The 20494-nt window shown below is 42.5% G+C and overlaps 1 protein-coding gene across 1 annotated transcript in view; it reads right to left on the bottom strand.

The window, feature by feature from the left end:
- Window positions 1-5320: 5320 nt before the first annotated feature.
- The window catches only part of gcgrb (glucagon receptor b), an 87630-nt gene continuing 72456 nt past the window's right edge, over window positions 5321-20494 (bottom strand). The window contains exons 9-14 of the mRNA XM_012853991.3: window positions 19651-19711; window positions 19442-19511; window positions 15442-15530; window positions 13049-13193; window positions 7556-7597; window positions 5321-7271 (exon numbers count right to left, since the gene is read on the bottom strand). Coding sequence (XP_012709445.3) covers window positions 6852-7271; window positions 7556-7597; window positions 13049-13193; window positions 15442-15530; window positions 19442-19511; window positions 19651-19711 — 827 coding nt within the window. The 3' untranslated portion in view covers window positions 5321-6851. The remainder of the gene's footprint in view (window positions 7272-7555; window positions 7598-13048; window positions 13194-15441; window positions 15531-19441; window positions 19512-19650; window positions 19712-20494) is intronic.

Genomic DNA, 20494 nt, shown 5'->3' with positions numbered 1-20494 from the left:
GCAGTGACTGCCAAAGCCGCAGGGCACGGATATCCAATATCAAACCTAACTAACTTCACCGCGGTTCAAATTGTGGTTATAATAGTGTGGTATCTCCCCATAAATGAACTTCAGCTACTCTTATTCTCTCATCCTCTGGGAGTAAATGGAAGCCTACATTCGTTTCTGAACACCCTCAGACATGACAGCTCTCCATTTTAGTAGCCAACCTCTGTTTGAGTGGAGCAGTCAGACATGCTATCGCCCCTTGCCACTAAATTAGCCGGTCGGTATATCAGCTGGGGGAAGGAGGGAGAGGGGAAGGCCTTTTGCTTGATAGTGTGTTCTGATTGGAGAATATAAATTATGTGGAAAGATAACCTACATTGAAAGATAAGCCATTTTCTAACCTGACCATTTTTGAGCAAAGCAACAAAGCTGACTGCCACTGAGCAGGTCCTTTGGTATTTACTTTTGACATTCACACCGGTGCACAACAGATCATATTATACCCCCAAAACCCCAGAAAAATTAAATTTGTTGTCATGGCACCTTTAAAATGTGTTTCTTCTTCATTCAGTGACGTGTCCACAGGTGGTTAGAATAGCCAACAACTTTACTCAAGTAAGAATAATGTCGTATTTACTTCAAAAGCTGTATATCCTTTGTTATATTTTTCACCCATGGAGGTTGCCATTTTATAATGACGCGTTTAAGTTCCACTAGACTGGAACCCACAGAGTGATTCTAGTTGTTTATTGTATTGCGTTTGACTGGTGTAAATTTAAACAATGCCACACTGTGTCGCTTTTGGCTGTAACACCAACAAAAACAAACTTCAAGCTGTTACTCTCCTGTCCAGAGGAGAAAAGCTAGCTCTGAGTCAAACTGCAGCTGCTTCTGCGCTTGAAATGCTCTCCACCTTAAGAACGCAAGGCCTAAATTAATCCTTATTTTATCTGTTTTCTTATCTGACAACTTCTTTGCCAAAGAACGTTGTGTTTTGTGTTTTAATAATGGGTCTTGATTGTCTGCAGGTGAACACGGCGGTGGCAATTTATGGGTAAGGAGGGGCTAAGCCCTCAGTGGCAGGCATTCACATGGGCGTAAGTGTGTAAACACACAGCCAGCCCGGCCCAGTGAACAAGAGACTGGAAAACAAATCAGAGAGATGGTGTGTGACATAATTTTAAGTACAATAAAACATGGGTTTAAGCAAAACTAAACCTGGAAGCACCTTTTGCACGAAAAATTTAAATTATATAAATAGTTAATCAAACTAATGCATTAAATAACCTCTCACTCTTACCATGTTGAACACATCTTATGGCTGTGGCACAGATGTTGTTATGTTCAAAGGGGTAAACTGCAGCGAGCATCCAAATTTTGTGTAGAAAGTTGTCCATGCATGAAACAAAAAAATGTCTAATGGTAATTTGAATCTCCTATCAAGGAAAAATGTGGTCAAGAGCAGTTTGAGACATTACCTTATATTCAGACTCAAACCTAGAGTGTAATATTGAATTCCTTGCAGCTCAAATGTTGTTGAATTGTTGAGTTGTTTTTCTGTCGTTAAAAAAAACAAACTCCATTAGACTGGATGAAAATGCTTCAGAGGCCATGTTAGAATCTGTCCAAAGTTACTTTTTTAGCATTGGATTTCTGAAAGCCAACAAATCATTCTGAAATTGCTTATTTGTATTGATCCAAGTTGTTTGCTATTATATCCACTGCCTGCTGTCAGTTCATATAGACCCTGTGAAGCAGGTGACCTCGATGTTCACTTAGTAGAAACAATTATTTTGTAGTATCCTTTTGGTAAACCTGTTTTTATGTTGTTGCAATATTGTACATGTGCTAAAAATGAAATGGACTTATGGCCACTTGCTTTACAATACCCTCTTATGAAGAATAAAAAAGGTTTTAATTCACCTATTAACATTAAGATTGGAGCAATTTAAATTATATATATTCCAGGGCTCTGTTTATTTGTTTTACCTTTTAAAAGAATGATGGGCACATCAGAGTCAGAAGGTTGGATGAAATGAAGAATAATGAGATTTCTGACCTTCAGTGTCTCCAACTGTATTTTAACACCACAGACTGTACAACATGCTTGTACACAACCAGAATTATACCCCAAGACACCAGCTACTATAATCTTGTTAAGAAAGCACAACTCTAGACCTTGTATGCAGTAGATTATGTAGAGACCATGCATTAAACCCTTCAGAGTACATGGAAGACCGGCTAGAAATCACACAGCTCATAGTTATTAGTTATTCACAATTGATTAAGATCGTACAAATGAAGTCCATATATGTTATATGAATGAACAAAACGCACCATATGTTGCAGAGAAGCATTCATGACCTCTCACAACAGGAAAAAAATATGTCAGAATAACATAAGAGTGCTCAGGAATGTGACAGGAAGAATGTGACAAAGAAGTAAGAAGGTTGGCATGACCTAGAACTCATTTAGACTTCTACCTGTTTCATTGATCTACAATATAATGGTGTAACCCATGTGGGTCCAGTCCCAGAACCAGCATTAATGAAAGGGCCATACCACATGTATGTAGCCACATGATTTCTCCAATCAGTGCAGTTTTTATAATTTTGTGGACCAACAGGATGAAAAGGAAATGTATGTGTTGTTGGAAATTATTAGTACTTGTTTATTTTATTTAAACACATGGTGTTGCTGTATTTATTATCTGTGTGAATGGTTTGTCTTAGTTTAGGTTTGGCCATAGTTAGAATTATGAATTTAAATGTTTATGTATCGTATCTATGAAAGAGTAAATTGTGTTGTAAACACTGCTGTAATTATCCTTTGCAACTCTTTGCACTGTAGGTGCTACAGTATCAAATGTGTTTTTGGTGAAAAGGATTTCATATTTTGGCTTATAATCTGTTGTACTAAAACATTTTTAACACTTCCAAATGTGCCTGGTTGCCCTGAAACTGTAAAAATCATCTGCATTTAAGAAAAAAAATTACAAACATTACAAACCTGCCTACTGGGGCCCGTTCTTCGTACGTTGCTTAAAATATCCGAGATCAAATGAGACATCCAAGATGATTTCATCCGGCTAATCATGATCCGGCTAATTAGGTTCTTCGAACACACCTGTTGTTTATGATTAGTATGGCTGTATTGAGTTATCTGAGATAACTGCGCGTTCATGCGTTGCTTTAAAAGGGGAAATGTATCGATAGTAGAAACAATGACCAGCAACACTGCTATTGGCTGTTCAGCATGGCCAAAGAACGCCCACCAGCTTTTAATGGAAGGTTATGCCGAATTTTGAGTCATTAATTAAAACGACAGGTAACACCTCAAAGTCTGCTAAAGCCAGGAAAGAGGGCTGGCAAAAAGTAGCAGACAAATTACATGCATAAGTGCTGTCCATGTTAGATGTTTCTATCACTTTCTACAGTATGTATTTTTGCTTTTTAATAATTTCATATTTACTTTGTTCTTTTATTTCAGAGTCTCCACGGGACCCACTAGAACATGGGGACAAGTAAATGTGAAATACATTCCTGCTCATTCCTGGCAGCTGCTTCGCGGTGCCTGGCCCCGCAGGGCTGGGTCGGGGCTCCCATGGGATTTGGGGGCCCCCCTGTGGCTTGGGGGCCCTGGGGCCCATGGCCGGATCCACTTCAGCGTAGCTGGCTGCCGGCGGAGCCCACAGGCTCACCCCTGCGGCTCCTGGGAGCTTCAGCATTGCGACGGCTGGGGGATTTCCTCAGGGTCATCTCTCCTCTTCCCTTGGTGGGGGGCAGATTCCCTGTGTTGGCCCCTCTTGGGCACCCTGCTTTGGGGGCCCCTTTGGGGGTCTGGGGTTGTGTGTCCTCCGGCGCCTGCCTTATTGCTCGGGGGGGGGGGGGGGGGGGGGTGTTTTTGGTTCTTCGCAGCCACTGTTGAGCATTTTTCTTTTGGATTTTGCATGCATGCACGGGTGGGATATCGCGGACACCTACAGGTGCTGGGTTCCAGGTGCTCAGTGTTCACTTCTATACAGAAAGCCCACAATTTATTATTTTTTTTTCTCTAAGCTATCACATTATACTTGTCAGATTAAATAATGCATATAATTCAGCAATGGTATCAAGGTGTTACTTTATTATATCTGTTATACTGTGTCTGTTGGTTGTGCTGTTCTTTTGCGTCTCTCTTTGCAGGTGTTGAAGCAGACTGAAGACGTCTTGTCATTCTCTCCCTTTTATCTCCTCTTTCTTTCACCTCTTGTCTTTCTTTTTTTCTCTTCTTGCTCTTCCTTTACTCTCCTACTTTCCCATTGTAGTGTCCACATAATTTGAAATACCCCCCGCATGAATCACAATAAAACTATCTACATGCATGAATCAAGCGGAGCACTATAGTGAAAGCTGACTGCTCCACTTGTGAATGTAAAATCTGTCGAGCTCTATTTGGCATTAAGACATCAATTCTCATTGCCACATTGCTAGACAGGACACTGAAAAAAAACAAAAAAAACAATGAGTGCAAAGAAAGCAGTAAAGTAGAAAGGTAGGAGAGAATGTCCATGTTTGCAGGGGTACCATTGCGCTTTGCTTGATTTATACGTGTTTGCAGGGGTACTAGGATGGGAGTGTGTGATTGTGAGTGTGAACGTGGCTTTCTGTTTGTGTATTTATCAGTTTGGGTTTGAATTGCCTTCTCTATTCAGGTCTCCACTAAGTGTGGTCCCATCCCCCTATCCTTCTCTTCTCTGCTGGCTGGTGCCTTGGCCCACAGGCATGTTGGTGGTCCTTGGTGTCCAGAGTTGGGAGCTCGGGCGGAGCGGGCTCGCTCCTGGCGGCTGCTTCACAGGACCTGGGCTTTCCTGGCTCTGTCAGGGGCCCCGCCGAGGGGCGGTACGCCACTGAGCTTCGGGTACCTAGGCTCATGGCTGGATCCCTTCCGGCATACCTGGCTGCCAGCAAAGCCCACGAGCTCTTCCCTGCAGCTCCTGGGGGCTTCTGCGTTGTGGCTGTTGGGGGGTTTCTTGGGGCTCATCTCTGCTCTTCCCTGGGACGGGGGAGGCAGCTTTCCATGTGTTTGCCCCTCATGGGAACCTTTGCTCAAGGGGTCCCTTTGGGCATCTGCGGTCCTGGTACCCTGGAGTAATTTTTCTTATGGAAAACCCTTATATAGACAAGAGCGCTCTCACAAACACCTAGAGGTGCTTGGATTGAGGTACTCTGCTGAAACAAATTACTTACCCTTACCCTTACCCACCAAAATGCCACAAAGTTGACAAATGTATCAGTCAGCATGCTGAGGAATTCACCAACCCTTTGGAAAGACACAAGATGTATGAAGCAACTCTTTGCTGACAGAATTTTATTTTAATTGTATTCACAGAAACAAATAAGACACAACCTGTTGGCTTTCAAACAAAACTTTTTTTTTTCTAAACTGTTTAGTTTGGACACCTTTTTAATTAAACATATCAAAATGTCACTTTTTGACCATGTGCACTACACATAATAATTAGCCCCTTCACCAACCTTTCATTACCATTATAATGTTCAATACTTTTACTAGTATTTACAATATATATACGGCACATTAAAACACTTAAGACAAAACACAAACTTTTTTCTGCTTTTTTTAAGTGAAAATTCTTGCTGGCTCATTTCTTATAGCGTAACATAATAAAAATGCTTCAATATTTTATAAAGTTTTGTTTCTGTCAATAAATATGAGCCCTGTCTCAACCTGCAGACAGAATGAAATAAATAAATAGAAATAAGCCATTCTTAGTTGAACTGGTGCTCTTTATATCACAATGCACAGATCAGATATTATTTAATTGGGTGCAAACCCTTCACTAGAATGTCTTTTCATCAAATTTAACATCTTTACTTGGTGGTGCATACAGCTTATAATGATACAATATGAAAAAAATTAACGTATGAGTGCATAGAAAATGGCTGTGCAATTATAGCAATAAAGTGTTACATTCACTTTAAGATACAGCAAATATATTTACTTAAAAGAAAAGCATTTTTTATGCCATGAGTGTGAATCTTTATATGAATATCACAGATTCAGCAAAAAATCATAGATTGTAGGCATGGACATTAGAATACATAGGCCTATATGCAACAAGAAAATACTTTTAAATTCACCTGTTTTCTTACATTTGAATTTAGTTGAAAATGTTTGTAAAAATGGATAGAAGGTTGCCTTTAGTATAAAAAACAAACACACCTCGAAAAACTGACTAAATCCCAAACCCAACTAATGAAAAACGTTTATATTAATAAAACCATTTTTTTCTATTTGGCATCGGATATTTTAAACCACCGTTGTTTCAACACAATCACAAAGACTTTTGGAAAACGAAAGCACCCATTTTCGTGAGGCTCCCTCAGTGTGACAAGCTTTAACTCTCAACATTAAGTGCAACAATTCATTTGTCTTAAGTGAATACCTCAATGTGGTTGTTCCCATAGCTTCAGAGAATGGAAAATAGAGTTGTGCTTGCTGCAGTCTGCATTCATAAAGCTACTGAGTACCATAAGACACCTAATCCAAGCAGTCCTCACAATGACAGCAGCAGCATATGGTTTGATGCTGGAAAGTTGGTCCTTCAAAAGCAATACATTTAAAGAGACACACATGCTGCACAATCTTTAAATTGTTAAATCGTTTTTACTGTTTTCCATAAACAATGAGAATTACATTAAACATGGGAATCTTATATTGGTTTGCTTTTATTCATTTAAGCAGTAAACATGATGATCTATATGGGGTGTTTTTGCATATGTTTCCCACTTAGGTTTTTATGTTGTGGCCTGATCCTTAAAATGCTAAGTTTCAGTGATTAAAAAAAAAGTGTAATGGTGTCTTTAGACACCAGTTTCATCTCCTTCCTGTGGGTATGAGCGGTAGTGTACTCGATCCCCCAAGCTGATATCCTCTGTTGTGGTGCTGCCCCTGCTGGTGCTGTCTCTCTGAGGTGGGAAGGTGAGCTGTAGGATTTGTCTACTCTTGGCAGATCTGCCTTTTCCCGTCCCGTTGCTGTAGGAAACCACCAGTCTGCGATTCTCCTCAGGTGCAGCTGAGCAGGACGGATGGCCGCCGGCCTTTTTGGTGCGCAGCGAGTCAGTGCTTGGGTCACTGTTGTTGTCTTGGAGGTCGGGCAGATTCCCGGTGGCGATGCTCCCGCTCTTGACATGCGGTGTCTGGCTATGGGTGTGGCGGTATTCCTCATAAATGTCCTTTCCCAGTTTCCACCTCTTCCACTTTTTCAGCATCTCGGACTGCACCTGAGACACGATTGGATCACAGGGGATTAAAAACAACACAAAGCACTTCGCTAGATGAAGGATATTTGCCAATGACTGCACTTAAAAGCTTAGATTTATATATGGCTATTGCACCTCTTAGAGATAAGAAGGAAATAGCTTTTAGCTGTTCTAAAATAAACGATGCATGCTTGAAGCAAGAACTTCCATCAAGAAAAAAGCTTCCTCTTTACAAATACAAAGGAATGTAACAATAGCAAAGATCAAATTAAAGTGTGCCTGACAAGAAAGCAAAGGCCCCTCACCTCTTTATTGACAAAGCAATATAGGATGGCAACCAGCAGGCCCTGAAATGAAAGTTGGACATTTGCTTTTAACAATATATACAGATGAAAATGCTTTATACAAACAAATAGAGATACGTTATATTAAGGGTTTTTCGATATGCTACTGTGGCAGGTTCAGCAGTCCCTGATCTTCTTGCCGTAACATTACTCACAGCTTCACTCAACCAACCCTGTGAAGTAATTAAAGAAGGCATTGTGTTTGCACGATTTAATCAAGTTAATCATGAGTTAATCAGCTGTGAGACATCAGTTGAGGAACATTAGACCCCAAACAGTCATAGCTTTGTCATTTAATACAGGGATAACAATAGTGTGCCAAATAAATTTTGTGTAAATGGAAACTACCATATTAATCCCAAAGAGAGATTAAATGTTGTTGCAAGTCATGTTAGGGAGGTTTCTTTGAGAGTTGTTATAGATGCTGATGGCTCTAGGCAATAATGCCCCAAAAAAAGGTTAAAAAACAAAACAGCTGGACTTCTATTTTCAAGCTGAAGACGTTTTGCTTCCCTCTCTCTGATACACCAATGACTGCAGCGTAATTGGGCCAATGAATGAAAGCAGCTTTAAACATCACTTTTCAGCTTTTTAAAGTTTCACACTGGTTAAGGATTGAATTGCTCTTTTTTACCTAAAGAAACTACGTAGCAGCAGGAAATGCAAGTTTGAAAAATGCACACTTCTGGCAATCCAACAGCAACCAATTTATATTATGCACATTTTGGTTAGCGAATCTTGACTCAGTGACAGCTCGAGCAAAACACATACTGTATCATGTAGTACAAGAATGAGTTTCTCAGCACCATTTCCAGTACAGTGGTATTTGCCGAATCACTCTTCAAAAGTATTTCTCTGTGTGTCTACAAGGTTAGCATGGTGACTCTTGAGTTACTGTAATGGCTGGGAGCTCTGAGAACCTGAAATTTTAACCGGACATAGTGTTTTGTCTTTTAAAACGTTTATTGTAAAATATGTAGTTGTTGGCAGAGGAGACAAGCAGGCAGGAATGGCTGACCAGATGATGTAGGCAGGGACAGATTTGACCAGACCATGCATGCAGAAGCAGACTTGACCAGGTGTTGCGACCAGAGACAGACTTAACCAGAAGCCGTTGGCGTGTTCCCAGCGTGGGCAGAGCAAGACACAGAAATCCCAGGAGCAACCTTAACCAGGTGGTGCACACAAGCACTAGTTAAACTAACTAGCGAGGGCTGGGTGAGAACAGGTCCAAAGGGTCAGCAGGCGGAGCGACGAGGCACTAGGAAAAACACTTGCAGGCAGCGAGAACAGTGACTAGGAAGGGAGGGACATTTACTAAGCCAACTTTAGCTGTTAGCTCGGAGTGACAGATGCTTTTGTGGGAGTTATGTGACAAGTTAATGTAAGCTCGAGTTTACATTAACTGAACTGAGAAAATAACGGCTCAGCTAAAGAAGTGATTCAACTTAATTTGTTCACACAAATGATTTGTTTGTTGCAACGACACATTCATGAACGATACACAACACTAGTGCAGTGTAGCATGGAGGTAACCAGCCTTGTGGCTCTCCTGAGGTGTTAAGCAGGAGCGGACAGGGACAATAATTCAGGACGGACATTTTGTACCATCCCAGGAAACGCCACCACCAGCATAACCTTATAACTTGCAGGTGTGTTTTGTGCTCTTATATTGAGCCTGAATGTTCCTGTTAAAAAGTTTGTGTGTGTGTGTGTGTGAGGTGGGGGGTGGGGGGGGGGAGTTGTCTGTCTTTTTCCTATCTCAACTGCAATCTGTGGGAGTTTCAGCCAGGCAGATACCCTGGTATGCTGCATAAACGGCATGGGTTGTTTTTTATTAAGAGCAACCACATCTGATAGATCTCTTTGGGCTCCTCTGATCAACACCATCACTTAGTGGAATAGGGGGCGGTGAGTTGCTTCCTCCACGGCGCAGTGGCTGGATGGAGGGGCTCTGGGGGCACTTGGAGTAGGGCGCCTGGTGGATCCGACTCCAGGGTCTGTTGCCCCCATCTGGGAGGAGCTTGGGAGGCCTACGGGCGGCCTACAGCAGCCGCTTGCGGCGCTCTTGGGGAGCTGCGTGGTGACGGATGTGGGTTACTGACCTGGTAGCTGTGCTGCCGCTGGGTGGGGCCGGGGTGGGTCTGGGGGTCTGGGGCCCCTGGGGCGCGCCGCCCTCGGGCGGGGGCCCCGGTGGGGCCTCGGGGGTTCTGGTTCCGGGGGGTGTGCCGCTTTTGGTGTGGGCCGGCGCGCGCCCGGGTGTCCGCCCCTGCACGGGGCCTCGGGGCCTGTTGAGCTGGTAGGGGGGCATGGTCATTAACATCTCAGGGCAGATGCTCTTCTCCTTCATTGGATAGGCACTTCATTGGATAGGAGGGGGAGTAGGGACCTACCCAGCCTGGATGTCTACTGTCGAATGTATGGTGAGTTGTTTGAACGTTAGTGTTGGGGAGGGATTAAATCTACGGGTGTGGGGGGTGGACGTTCTGGTGGGCTTGTGTCATGCCCCCTGTCCCGGTCCTGGTCCGTGTCATCTTCCGGTGCGGGTTTCGCTTGGGGGGTGGGGTTTGGGATGGCTCGTGCGGGCTGGCTGGCCAGGGTCCCCCCCTCTTATTTATTTATTATTATTATTATTATTATTATTATTATTATAATAAAGCCAGTAGGCTTGGTGGGTGGGCTGGGGGGGGGGGGGTTGAGGTGTTGGTCCTGGTGGGTGGTTGGCTGGCGGGCCTTGCGGCCTCTCCCTTGCCCCCAGGCTACGGTGGTGCCGCTGACGAGGCCCCTTTCTCCGGGTGGGGCTTTCAGGGAGCGGGGGTGCCTATTGGAGTCAGTAGGGGAGCTGGCTCCCTGGGATGGCTTCCCAGTCCTTTGCTCCCCATCCCCGGACTCCTCCCTCTGCCTGCTCCATCACGCCGCCACACATGTAGGTCCTGGGGGAGAGGGCGTTACTGGAGGTTGCCACTTTCTGGTGACGCCCCTCTCCCCAATTTTATCATGCATCTTAGACACTTTCACCCCAAACATTTTCACAACGCACACTTATGTAGGCCATGCTATGGGGGGGTGGGGGGAAGACGTCTGGGGGGGCTTATGTTGTGTGAGCCTCACCTCGGACGGCTCCCTTCACCTCCTCTCCCACTTAGACATTGAGGGTTCTGGGCAGTTGCCCGGAGGGGGTGCGCTGGCACCAGCTTCCTTCCGGAGGGGGGGGGTGGGCTGTGCCGTGCACCCCCTTCGGCGCTCCCAGTTTTTAAACGCACTTGAGAACAACATGCAACAACACAACATCTGAGCGGGCGTAGGGAGGATCGGGGTCTTCTGCACACCCCCGTTCTCCGATGGCGGCAAGGAGTCTGGGGCCTGGAGGAGGTGCGGGCCACTATGTCCGGGGTCTTGGCGGGGGGCGGCAATGGGTAGTCAGCGGCTTGCCAGGTCTGGGGCTGACGCCTCCGCTCTCCCCAGGAGGGGCGGGGGGCAGGGGTGGCTAGGGTAAGGTGGGGGACGGAGGGGGTTTATTAGGCATTTAGGGGGTGAGGGGGGCTCTGGCTGGGTGGCTCGTACGGGCCGTGTTGTCCCGCCCTCTTTGGGGGGCCTGGTCCGGGGGGCGTCTGGTCTGGGGGCGGGGTCGGGCACAAGCAGTCGTATAGTCGATTTGGGGTAACCCCCCCCCTCTGGTCAGTGTTGGATGCGAGTGTTATGTGGGAATGTGCGTCTTTTTTTTTTTCTGTGTGTGGTGAGTTTTTTTTCAGGTATGGGTGTGGTCCGCTCCCTCTCCCAAGAACATCTGAAGCCCATCCCCCCACGTCCTGCCCTCCTTCGCTGCGTTGGCAGGCGCCTTGGCCCTCTGGCGCATTGGTGGGCTTCGGGTTTGGGGCGGATTCCCGGGCGTGCGCCGGCCCACTCCCGGCGGGTTCTTCGCGGGGCCTGGCCTCCCGGGGGGCTGCCAGGGCCCCCGTCGCGGAGGCGGGGCGCCCCTGCCTCCCTGGGCCCATGGCCGGGACCACTTCAGCGGGGCTAGCTGCCGGCGGAGCCCACGGGCTCGTCCCCGCGGCTCTTGGGGGCGTCGACATTGCGGTGGCTGGGGGATTTCCTCGGGGTCGTCTCTACTCTTTCCTTGGGGGGGGGGGTGCAGATATCCTGTGTCAGCCCCTCCTGGGCGCCCTGCTTTAGGGGCCCCTTTAGGAGTCCGGGATTATGGGTCCCCTGACTCCTGCCTCTGTGCTCGGGGAAGGCGGGCCTTTGGTTCTCCACAACCACTATCAAGCTATTTCCCTCTGGATAATTTTCACCTAAACTAGTGCACTCTCACAAACTCCCACAGGTGCTGGGTCCCAGGTATTAAATGTTCACTTATATACAGTAATCTTATAATTTATTTATTTATTTATGTTCTTTCACTTTCGTTTTTCAAGTATCACATTACACATGTCAGCTTACATAATAATATATATGATTTAGCAATGGCATTTAGGTGTTACTCGATTGTATCTGTTGCTTTATGTCTGTTGGTTGTGCTGTTCTTTTTGCATCTCTCTTTCCAGGTGATGGAGCAGACGGAGAAGGTTTTATCATTCTCTCCCTTTTATCTCCTCTTTCTTTTACCTCTACTCTTTTTTTTCTTTTCTTTCTCTTTCACTTCTTGTTCTTTCTTTACTCTCCCATTGTAATGTACATATAATTTGAAATTCTCCCTGCAGGAATCACAATAAAGCTATTTACAAGCATAAATCAAGTGGAGCACTATGGCGAAAGCTGTTTGCTCCACTTGTAAAAGCAAAATCTGTTGAGCTCTATCTGGCATTGAGACATCAATTCCTATTGCCACATTGCTGGACAGGACACTGGAAAAAAAAAAAAAAAAAAAGAGCGACCCGCAGATTTGCGGTCCAGAACAGGTCGGGCCAGGTCACTGGCCAGGCAACTGGGAAAACTCCCAGAACCCACACATGCACAGGGACACAGGGATCATGCAAACACCATGCAGAAAGACCCCAGACAACAATGCTAGCAACTGTGTTCCTGTGCAGCGCCCACATCAGCATAAAAATACTTTCAATATATATTATGTAATGTTTTAATTTTCAGAGCTGCAGGCAAATAATATCAAAGTTTATAAACCATTTGAAACACGTGACTGCTTGTAATGACTGTGTATAATATGAGTTTCTGCTTTCTTAATTGAATAACCAAAATAAATGAGCTTTTAAATAATATCCAAACGCATTAGGTTGCACTTGTATGATAGACATGTATAATTGAATGTGCTGACGCATGCATGTTTATTGGATGATTTGTTTCTAAACGTACAGATAAAGCACAAAAATCATTGCTTGTTGATCTTGTCTGCTTCATAGATAACACATGGCAAAGACAGATAAAGTATACAAAGGTCATAATAATAAAATATTGAAATTAACAGAAAGGAGTTTACACGTGTCTCTAAACTCAGACCTGGAAAGAGTTCAGCAGGAGGTCACAGAAGAGGCGAATGAGGCGAAGCATGGAGCCCTTTGGGACAGACTCATCAATGACGAAGGTGAAGAGGATGGCATGAATGCCAAGCAGCGGGATAAGAGTCAGCGTGGATTTTGCCAACCTACAAGATGGTGAAAAAGAAAAATAGTTAGGACTTTTTAAGTATGACACATACCGAAAAGGTCGCGTAAAGGTCATTTAAAATTCAACCGCCTCTGCAAATGTCCTCTTGGGATAAAATTAAGATTGTATGCCAAGTAAAGGTTTTTAACAAAATAAAATATAATAAACTGTTTTGATAAATAGCATAGGGTAAAACAAACATTCTCAAATAAACATACGTTTGTACAGTGGGTTCCTGAACCTTTTTTAAACTTCCTATGATGTTGTTTGGGTGCATTTCTGGGGGTCTGAAACACGGTCAGTTCAGGTAGCTCAATGTAAATTGATGATAATTTAACAATCTTGGGCAGTTGCAATAGCTTTAATCTGTGTAACAGAAAACAAACGCTGTAAAGTAATTTTACTTTATTGGTTAAAATCTCTTAAGTGAGAATTACTCTCTCTTCATCTCTATAGAGACGCTGCAATCAGAAGTCTACCTTTTCCTTTAATTAGATACCCCCACGGAAATTGGATAAATTTACCAATGTATTTTGAATACAAAACTTCTGTCAAGCAATTTGAAGTTAACAGAAAATAGAATCTACAGTGGAGGATAAAGTGGTAGATGACTGAAATAAAATGCTGGAAGTTCAGCATTCTGCCATCATGAAGCTCCACCTGTTATGATTTAGGGTTTGTTTTGCCTCTGGACTTTTCTTATTTAGCCTGTCACCTCTCAGCCACCAGCCACTATCCTATCAGCTCAGTCTGCCTCCTGCCACCACCCTATTCTAGATCATCTCGACCTGTTGCCACTAATTACATTCAACTCTGGTCACCTGTTCACCTGCTTACTTATACTTGCCTCTGCCAACTCATCCCTGCCAGAACGTCACCTTACTTCGCTTCTCATGTGTGACATACCCTGCTCTACCAGGTCCTGTGTGCTCAGTCAGCGGTACTCCAAGTTGCCTGTGTCTGCGTACTGCAGCTCTGCCGGTTTTCGTCATGAGCCCCTGCTGTTTACTCTTCCTGTTCTGGTGGTTCCCTAATCTACACCGCCTGCTCTGATCTCCTGTTCATCCCTGTCTGCCTGCTACCGCAACCAAGCCAAGCCAAACTCAACCAAGATTCATCTGCTAAGTCTGGTTCTGTTCGTCTGCCTCACCCATCACGATGCATCCTCACAATAAACTTTTTTAACGTATCTCTGTGTCTGGCTGAATATCGGGTTCTTCAGCTGAAATCATTTCACCACCTTTAGTTCAGGGTTCATCCAAAACGTCCTCCCGCCCTCCTGGGAAAATCTTTCAGGGTATATTTTTATTTTATTTTTTTATTTTTTGTGTGTCCAGTCTGGCAATGTGGCAATACCAATTGTTGTCTTAATGCCAAAAAGAGCCCAATAGATTTTATTATCACAAGTGGAGAATTATTGCTTTCGCCATAGCGCTTTGCCTGATTTATATATGTAAATAGTTTTATTATGTAGGGAACAATTCATGTTATATGGACACTACATTGAAAAAGTTGAAGAGGAGAGAAAAATGAGAAGAAAAAAAAGAAAGGGAGAAAAGGTGAAAGAAACAGAAGACAGAAGAGAGATCGACAAAACTTCATCAGTCTGCTTCATCACCTGCAAAGAGAGATGTAAAAAGAACAGCGCAACCAATAGAACTACAGATACAATACAGCAACACCTTGATACCATCACTGAAGTATATACAGTATTAATCAATATGAAATTAATAAAATGGTAGCTCAAGATAAAAATTGACGAGCATGTAAATAGCCGGATCCAAGCAAGTGTAGGTGTTTGTGAGCGTGCGCTTGTGTGCATAAGGCTTATCTCTGGGGAAAATGATCAATAGTGGTTGTGAAGAGCCAAAGACCCCCCCACGGAGCACCAATGCAGGCCCCAGGGGACCCAAAACCCCAGATGCCCTACAGGACCCCCAAAGTAAAGGTGCCCAAGGGGGGCCAACAAAGGAAATCCGCCACCCCCACCGAGGGAAGAGGGGAGACATCCCCCAGGAAATCCCCAGCCGCCGCAACGCTGAAGCCCCCAGGAGCCACGGGTAGATTTCTACCCAATAATGTGTGATTCGACACAGGTTCCTGCAGTGGAAGTGTACCTTAAGATTTATTGTCCTTCCAATTTGTCTTTATCGTCATAGTCTCATGAGCATTGAAAACCGGTTTAGCAAGTCCACTTTTTTTCTTTATTTTTTGATTTATTTAAAAAAAAAAAGTAATCATCTCACCTGAATTTGTAGTCAGTGTATCTCATTTGGTGGGCTTTAAGTTTAGACATCAGAATTTTTATTATTCGGATGAAGATGAAGAAGTTGATCTGAAATAAGATGAGAGGCAGTGAAACAATTAGAAAAACGATGCAGAAACTGAGAAGAGAAATACATGAAGGAACAAACATTTGGACCTGGGCACTTATAGTAATGCATCAGTTTGTGTGATGAGTTTTATTTTTGTCCTCCTAGTCGGACGTAGCTATCTGGGAATCCTGGGAACCATTTATCTGCCATTAATGTATTGCAATAAAACCTACACATGATAATCAAGTGCATGGCAATATTAGAAGACAATACAGCCCTTAAGTTATTGGAGCTCCAACTTGGGTAACATGTCAGTATGTTGTAATGAAATGAGTGTATGCATGCTTACAAACAAAGTTTGCTAAGATAGGAAAGTATGTTTATTAGCTGTCCAGCAGTGCTATGATGGTTGCCAGAAGACATGGGAATGTGGTTTTTTTTAATTTCATTACTGTTTTACACTGAGGTTGGTCCCATTTGGTTCTTGTTACAGTAAATCATTGTTGGTTGTGATACTGTCAACCAATGAATAAAATAATAATGCAGATTAGAAACTATTAAAAGTCAGCATTGGGCAAGGTAACTCTTTACAGAAGCAGATTTAAACTGCATTTAGAAAATCCAAGTTGGAAAGTTTTGAACATTCACCTCGTTAAAACAAGCTTATGTAATACCTATTTATTCTTTTTTGATAAGGTAAAGTGTTAATTAAAAATAGTAAAAATATCTATATAACTTCTTATTGTGTGATCATGCTGCATTTGGGCGACTGTCCTTAGCAACTCTTTTTTGCTCCACTCCTTAAAGGACAACTTGCATCCCTGAAAACATAGAGGGGTCGACAGCACCAACATAAATATTTCACAGTCAGTCTTTCCACTGTTTTTTCTGCAAATACTGTAAGTGATGGTTTAATGCATCTTTCTGCAATAACATAAATGAAGGGATGACTCATCGTGTGGAGCAGAAGAGGGCCTTGTTGGGGTAAACAGTAAACAGATTGTTTGTTAGACAAATATCTCCCTTTAAAATGCCAAGTGGAAGAGCAGATATTTATTACCAACTCCAAAAATATGGAGATAACGTTATAATTTTTCAGGATAATTAGGTTAGGCTTCTAAACACAAGCTAACAGATGTCTCCTCACTCACAATTTTCTGTTCAAAACACTAGTTGCCATAGAATTATATGTATGTGTTTCTACATTACAATTTAGTCTTATTCCATATCATACTAAAGTAATACCTTATGCAGATTCTTGACTCTAAAGGAAAGAGCAACACAAAGCTGAGGTCAGCTATGATCGATAACTTAAGCAAAGTCACCAGCCAGACCATTGACGCAACTATGGATCTTGATTGGAAAGTCTCTATCAAGAGGATGTGTTTTTTATGTGGTTTTAGCTTTTTATTTGCTATCGATCAGCAGAAAAACATCATATGACATCCACAGATTGCATTATTAAATTATATCAACAACCATTCTCCCAAGCTGTTCTCCATGGATGGTTTTCCATACGGTTGGCTGCTGGAGGGACTTGTGCTTTCAGTCATTAGGTATACAGTAATGAGCCAAAAAATTTTGACTGCAGGTGCATTTGATTAGGTATATTCCTTCCTTTTCATCCTTTTCAGTCATCATGTGTATTATTAGCTTAATGTGACGTTTTAGGGCCATATGATAGGGTTGTGGGGAAATTATCTGTAGCCACTAGAGGTCACATGGCATGCCAGACAGTGTCGTTAAAGGTACATAGCCATGTTATTTGACTTTTTTTTATTTATTTATATGTTAGTATCTCACTGCAAACAAAGTTTTTCTGAAAGATTATCACGACTTGCTGGCGTATTAGTTATTTTGGTGCTTTGCGCTATGTTTTTGCTCAATTTGTTAGTAAATAAAGCCCTCCGTGTTTATTTATAATAACAACGGAAGTATGACACAGTGCATGTGTGCAAGGGATAAACAAGGAAGCAGCTAACAGCTATTAGCATCTCCCAGCGAATTGTGGAAACAATGAAGAACGGTTCAAGATGCAGTGTAAAAAAAAAAGAACACACACAAAAAATATATGATTCCAAGAGTGAAAAGGCTGGAATAGCGCTGGGAATACAGCATGAATGTTGGTGTTCACTGAAGCAGAAGCTAAAGCTGCCGAGGCTCAGGTGAGTAAATGTCTTTATTTATACTGTGATAATAGTAATAGCAATGCACTTCTTAGCCTCTCCAGTCTTAGGCACAAACATTATAAATAGATCCATTGATTGGTTCTTACCTAGATACAGTGTCCCTATTTCCATTTATGAACGGGCATTTTCTTTCTCCATGGTGTTCTGACATGAGGCTCTTAGAGTTGCTGTAGATCGGTTTATTTAATTAATAACGGTTGGTCTTCGATCACACCGTGAGGCCGCTTTACCGTGAGGCATTGCAGAGAGGCTCTGTCCAGCATTATTTAATAGTGATTAAGTTGTCATCATCTGGCTTTCTGATAGGTCTGCAATACTGCCGATAGATGGCACCACATCTGTTTATATCTGCTCATTGTGCCCGTTGCTGGGTTCTATTTAGGCTCAGAACACTATCTGGATGGGCGCTTGGTGTATATAACCTTATTTTATCATGATCAAACATCTTTTTTATTACGCATTTAACATGGCTATGTACCTTTAATCATTCTAACCCCTGCACGTTACTCCGGTTCAGCTAAAGCCTGTGAAGGAAAATACTGACTGATTCAGTTGAGCTAGAGGAAAACTTTCAGCTGCTAACTTTGTCTGTCACTATATTTTTCCTCACCATTGCATGCCTGGCTAATAAAAAAATATCTGGTGACACAGTTGTTTGTAGAAACTGAAGTCCTGTGAACATCAGATATTAAGGCTCCTCAAAACTAGAATGGAAATTACATCTACCTGAACACCGCCCATATTGTAGATTCCTGAATAAGTTTTTCTTTCACCAGAACATAAGTTGTTCGCCACTGTGTTAAACTACAGGCAGACCAGGGTCACAACAAATAGCTTTTGAAGCCCTAGGTCTCCAGGGCACTGTTTTCTATGTTGCCTCTCCTTAATATATAAATCCTCTCATATGTCCTCACTGAATGAGTCCAAATTTGAGATGGAGAGACTTTATGGATGGTCGTTGCTATGGGCATTGGCACTTTAATTTAGTGTTCAGCATGTAAATGTATTACTTCCTGGCAACTTTTATATGCATTCTTATCTTCTCTGTGCTCAGTTTCATATTTTAAATTGTCTTTATAGATATCTTGAATTTATAGATGAAAATGAATATAACTCGAATCAGCTAAAAGGGTAAACACAACTGAAAAGGTGTAATAATGAAAAGGTTATTTTAAAAGCCCTGTGAGTTTTAGGCACTTCTTTGTTGAAACCCAAAAATGTCTTAAGCACAGCCTCAACTCTCAAACCTCTGTTCACTCAGGTCAACACAAAGAGTTCACTGATGTTTGTGTGACTCCCTGACTTGGCAGCGTATACACACCAGGTAATCAGTGTTACTTTGAGAGGTTAACCGTGGTCACACTGTCCCAATATAAAATATCAGGAGGCATACGCTGTTCAGGGGGTTGCCTGGAGCACCAACTGTTAGAGTAGGCGCTGCTGCATGAATTCACAAAAAAATACAATATAATTAAATAAATAATACCATGGCTGTGGCACCTTTTAAATTGAGAAAAACAAATTAGCAATTCACTTTCAAACAGATGTTCCAACCATTGCTGCTGTTTTGAAACTCTTGCATCATTCAAAGTAGAAACAGGGAAGACCTCTGACTCTAGTCTGACCTCTGACACAACAACAACTATCTGTTAAATATTGAATTCAGCAGTCACTCTCGTGTAAACTGATAAAAAAGAGGAGGAACACCACATAGAGAAACAGAGTAACACAAACAGACTTACCAGATAAGCAAACAATATGGGAGAACGGATAATCCACCAATATCCCATGTTAATATTCCTCTGCCAGCACCTACATATACGCACACATGAATATATTACAGTGCAGCTTATTGTGATTCTGTAAACATTTTTCATCCTGTACACCATGAATAACCATCTGTCACTAAAAGCTTCAACGTTGAAACATCTTTCACATCATATGTACTTACTCTTCGTTCTCATACAGATATTTCACTGTGATCCATGGCAACACAAATATGAGAGGCGCACCTGAAAAGAAGCAAGGTCATAAATGTTTAGGCTCAACCTAACATTTATTCTTTAACAATTTCACTAAGCAGTTATAATCCATTACACTGGTTCATCATTGTGAGACAAACATTTCAAGGCAAAGGTTTTTGCTTTCATCTTACTTGATGAATGCTTAAAATGTCTCTAAATACGAATAAGTAATGGGCATCTGCAGTTGTTTTGGTTCACAGCTGAGTCAGGCTACAGGTAATGACTCATTTGCATCATGTCAACTGAACAGATGAATAAACATGGCCATTAGCTGGTTTCCACTCAATTTCAGACCAATTTTGCAATCTATCCGTTGCATTAAACCAACAAAAATGTAGAGTTAAAGCATTGAAAAATCTGACAACTAAACTCAAACATTAAACCAACCGAAGGGATAATTAATAATTATTGTGTTAACCAATTGAAGTAGTAATTTGTGTCACTGGGTTTGTATTGTAAATCACAAAAGCTCCTTAAACAGAAATTAAAAGGTTTGAGCAAAAACTGTTTCTGTCTTGCTTTTGTAGATGCAAAGTAACTTGGGTGTATTTGTAATAAAAACAGCAGGATATTTAACCTGCTACCGAGGCGTTTATGGTCTTTATTGGATCTTAAAGCTCATATTCACAACACCAGATCACAGCAGGCGATGGCTTTGATGTCATTGCTGGAATAAACGGCTGCAGCGTTTGATCACTGAGGCAGACAATTATTCTAATAAGAGGCTTAATAACTATATGTTTTCCTTCACAATAAATCCCTTCATTAAAA

Source organism: Fundulus heteroclitus, chromosome 5 (assembly GCF_011125445.2).
Source record: "Fundulus heteroclitus isolate FHET01 chromosome 5, MU-UCD_Fhet_4.1, whole genome shotgun sequence".
Taxonomy (NCBI): Eukaryota; Metazoa; Chordata; class Actinopteri; order Cyprinodontiformes; family Fundulidae; genus Fundulus; species Fundulus heteroclitus.
This window is presented reverse-complemented; position numbering and strand designations above follow the sequence as displayed.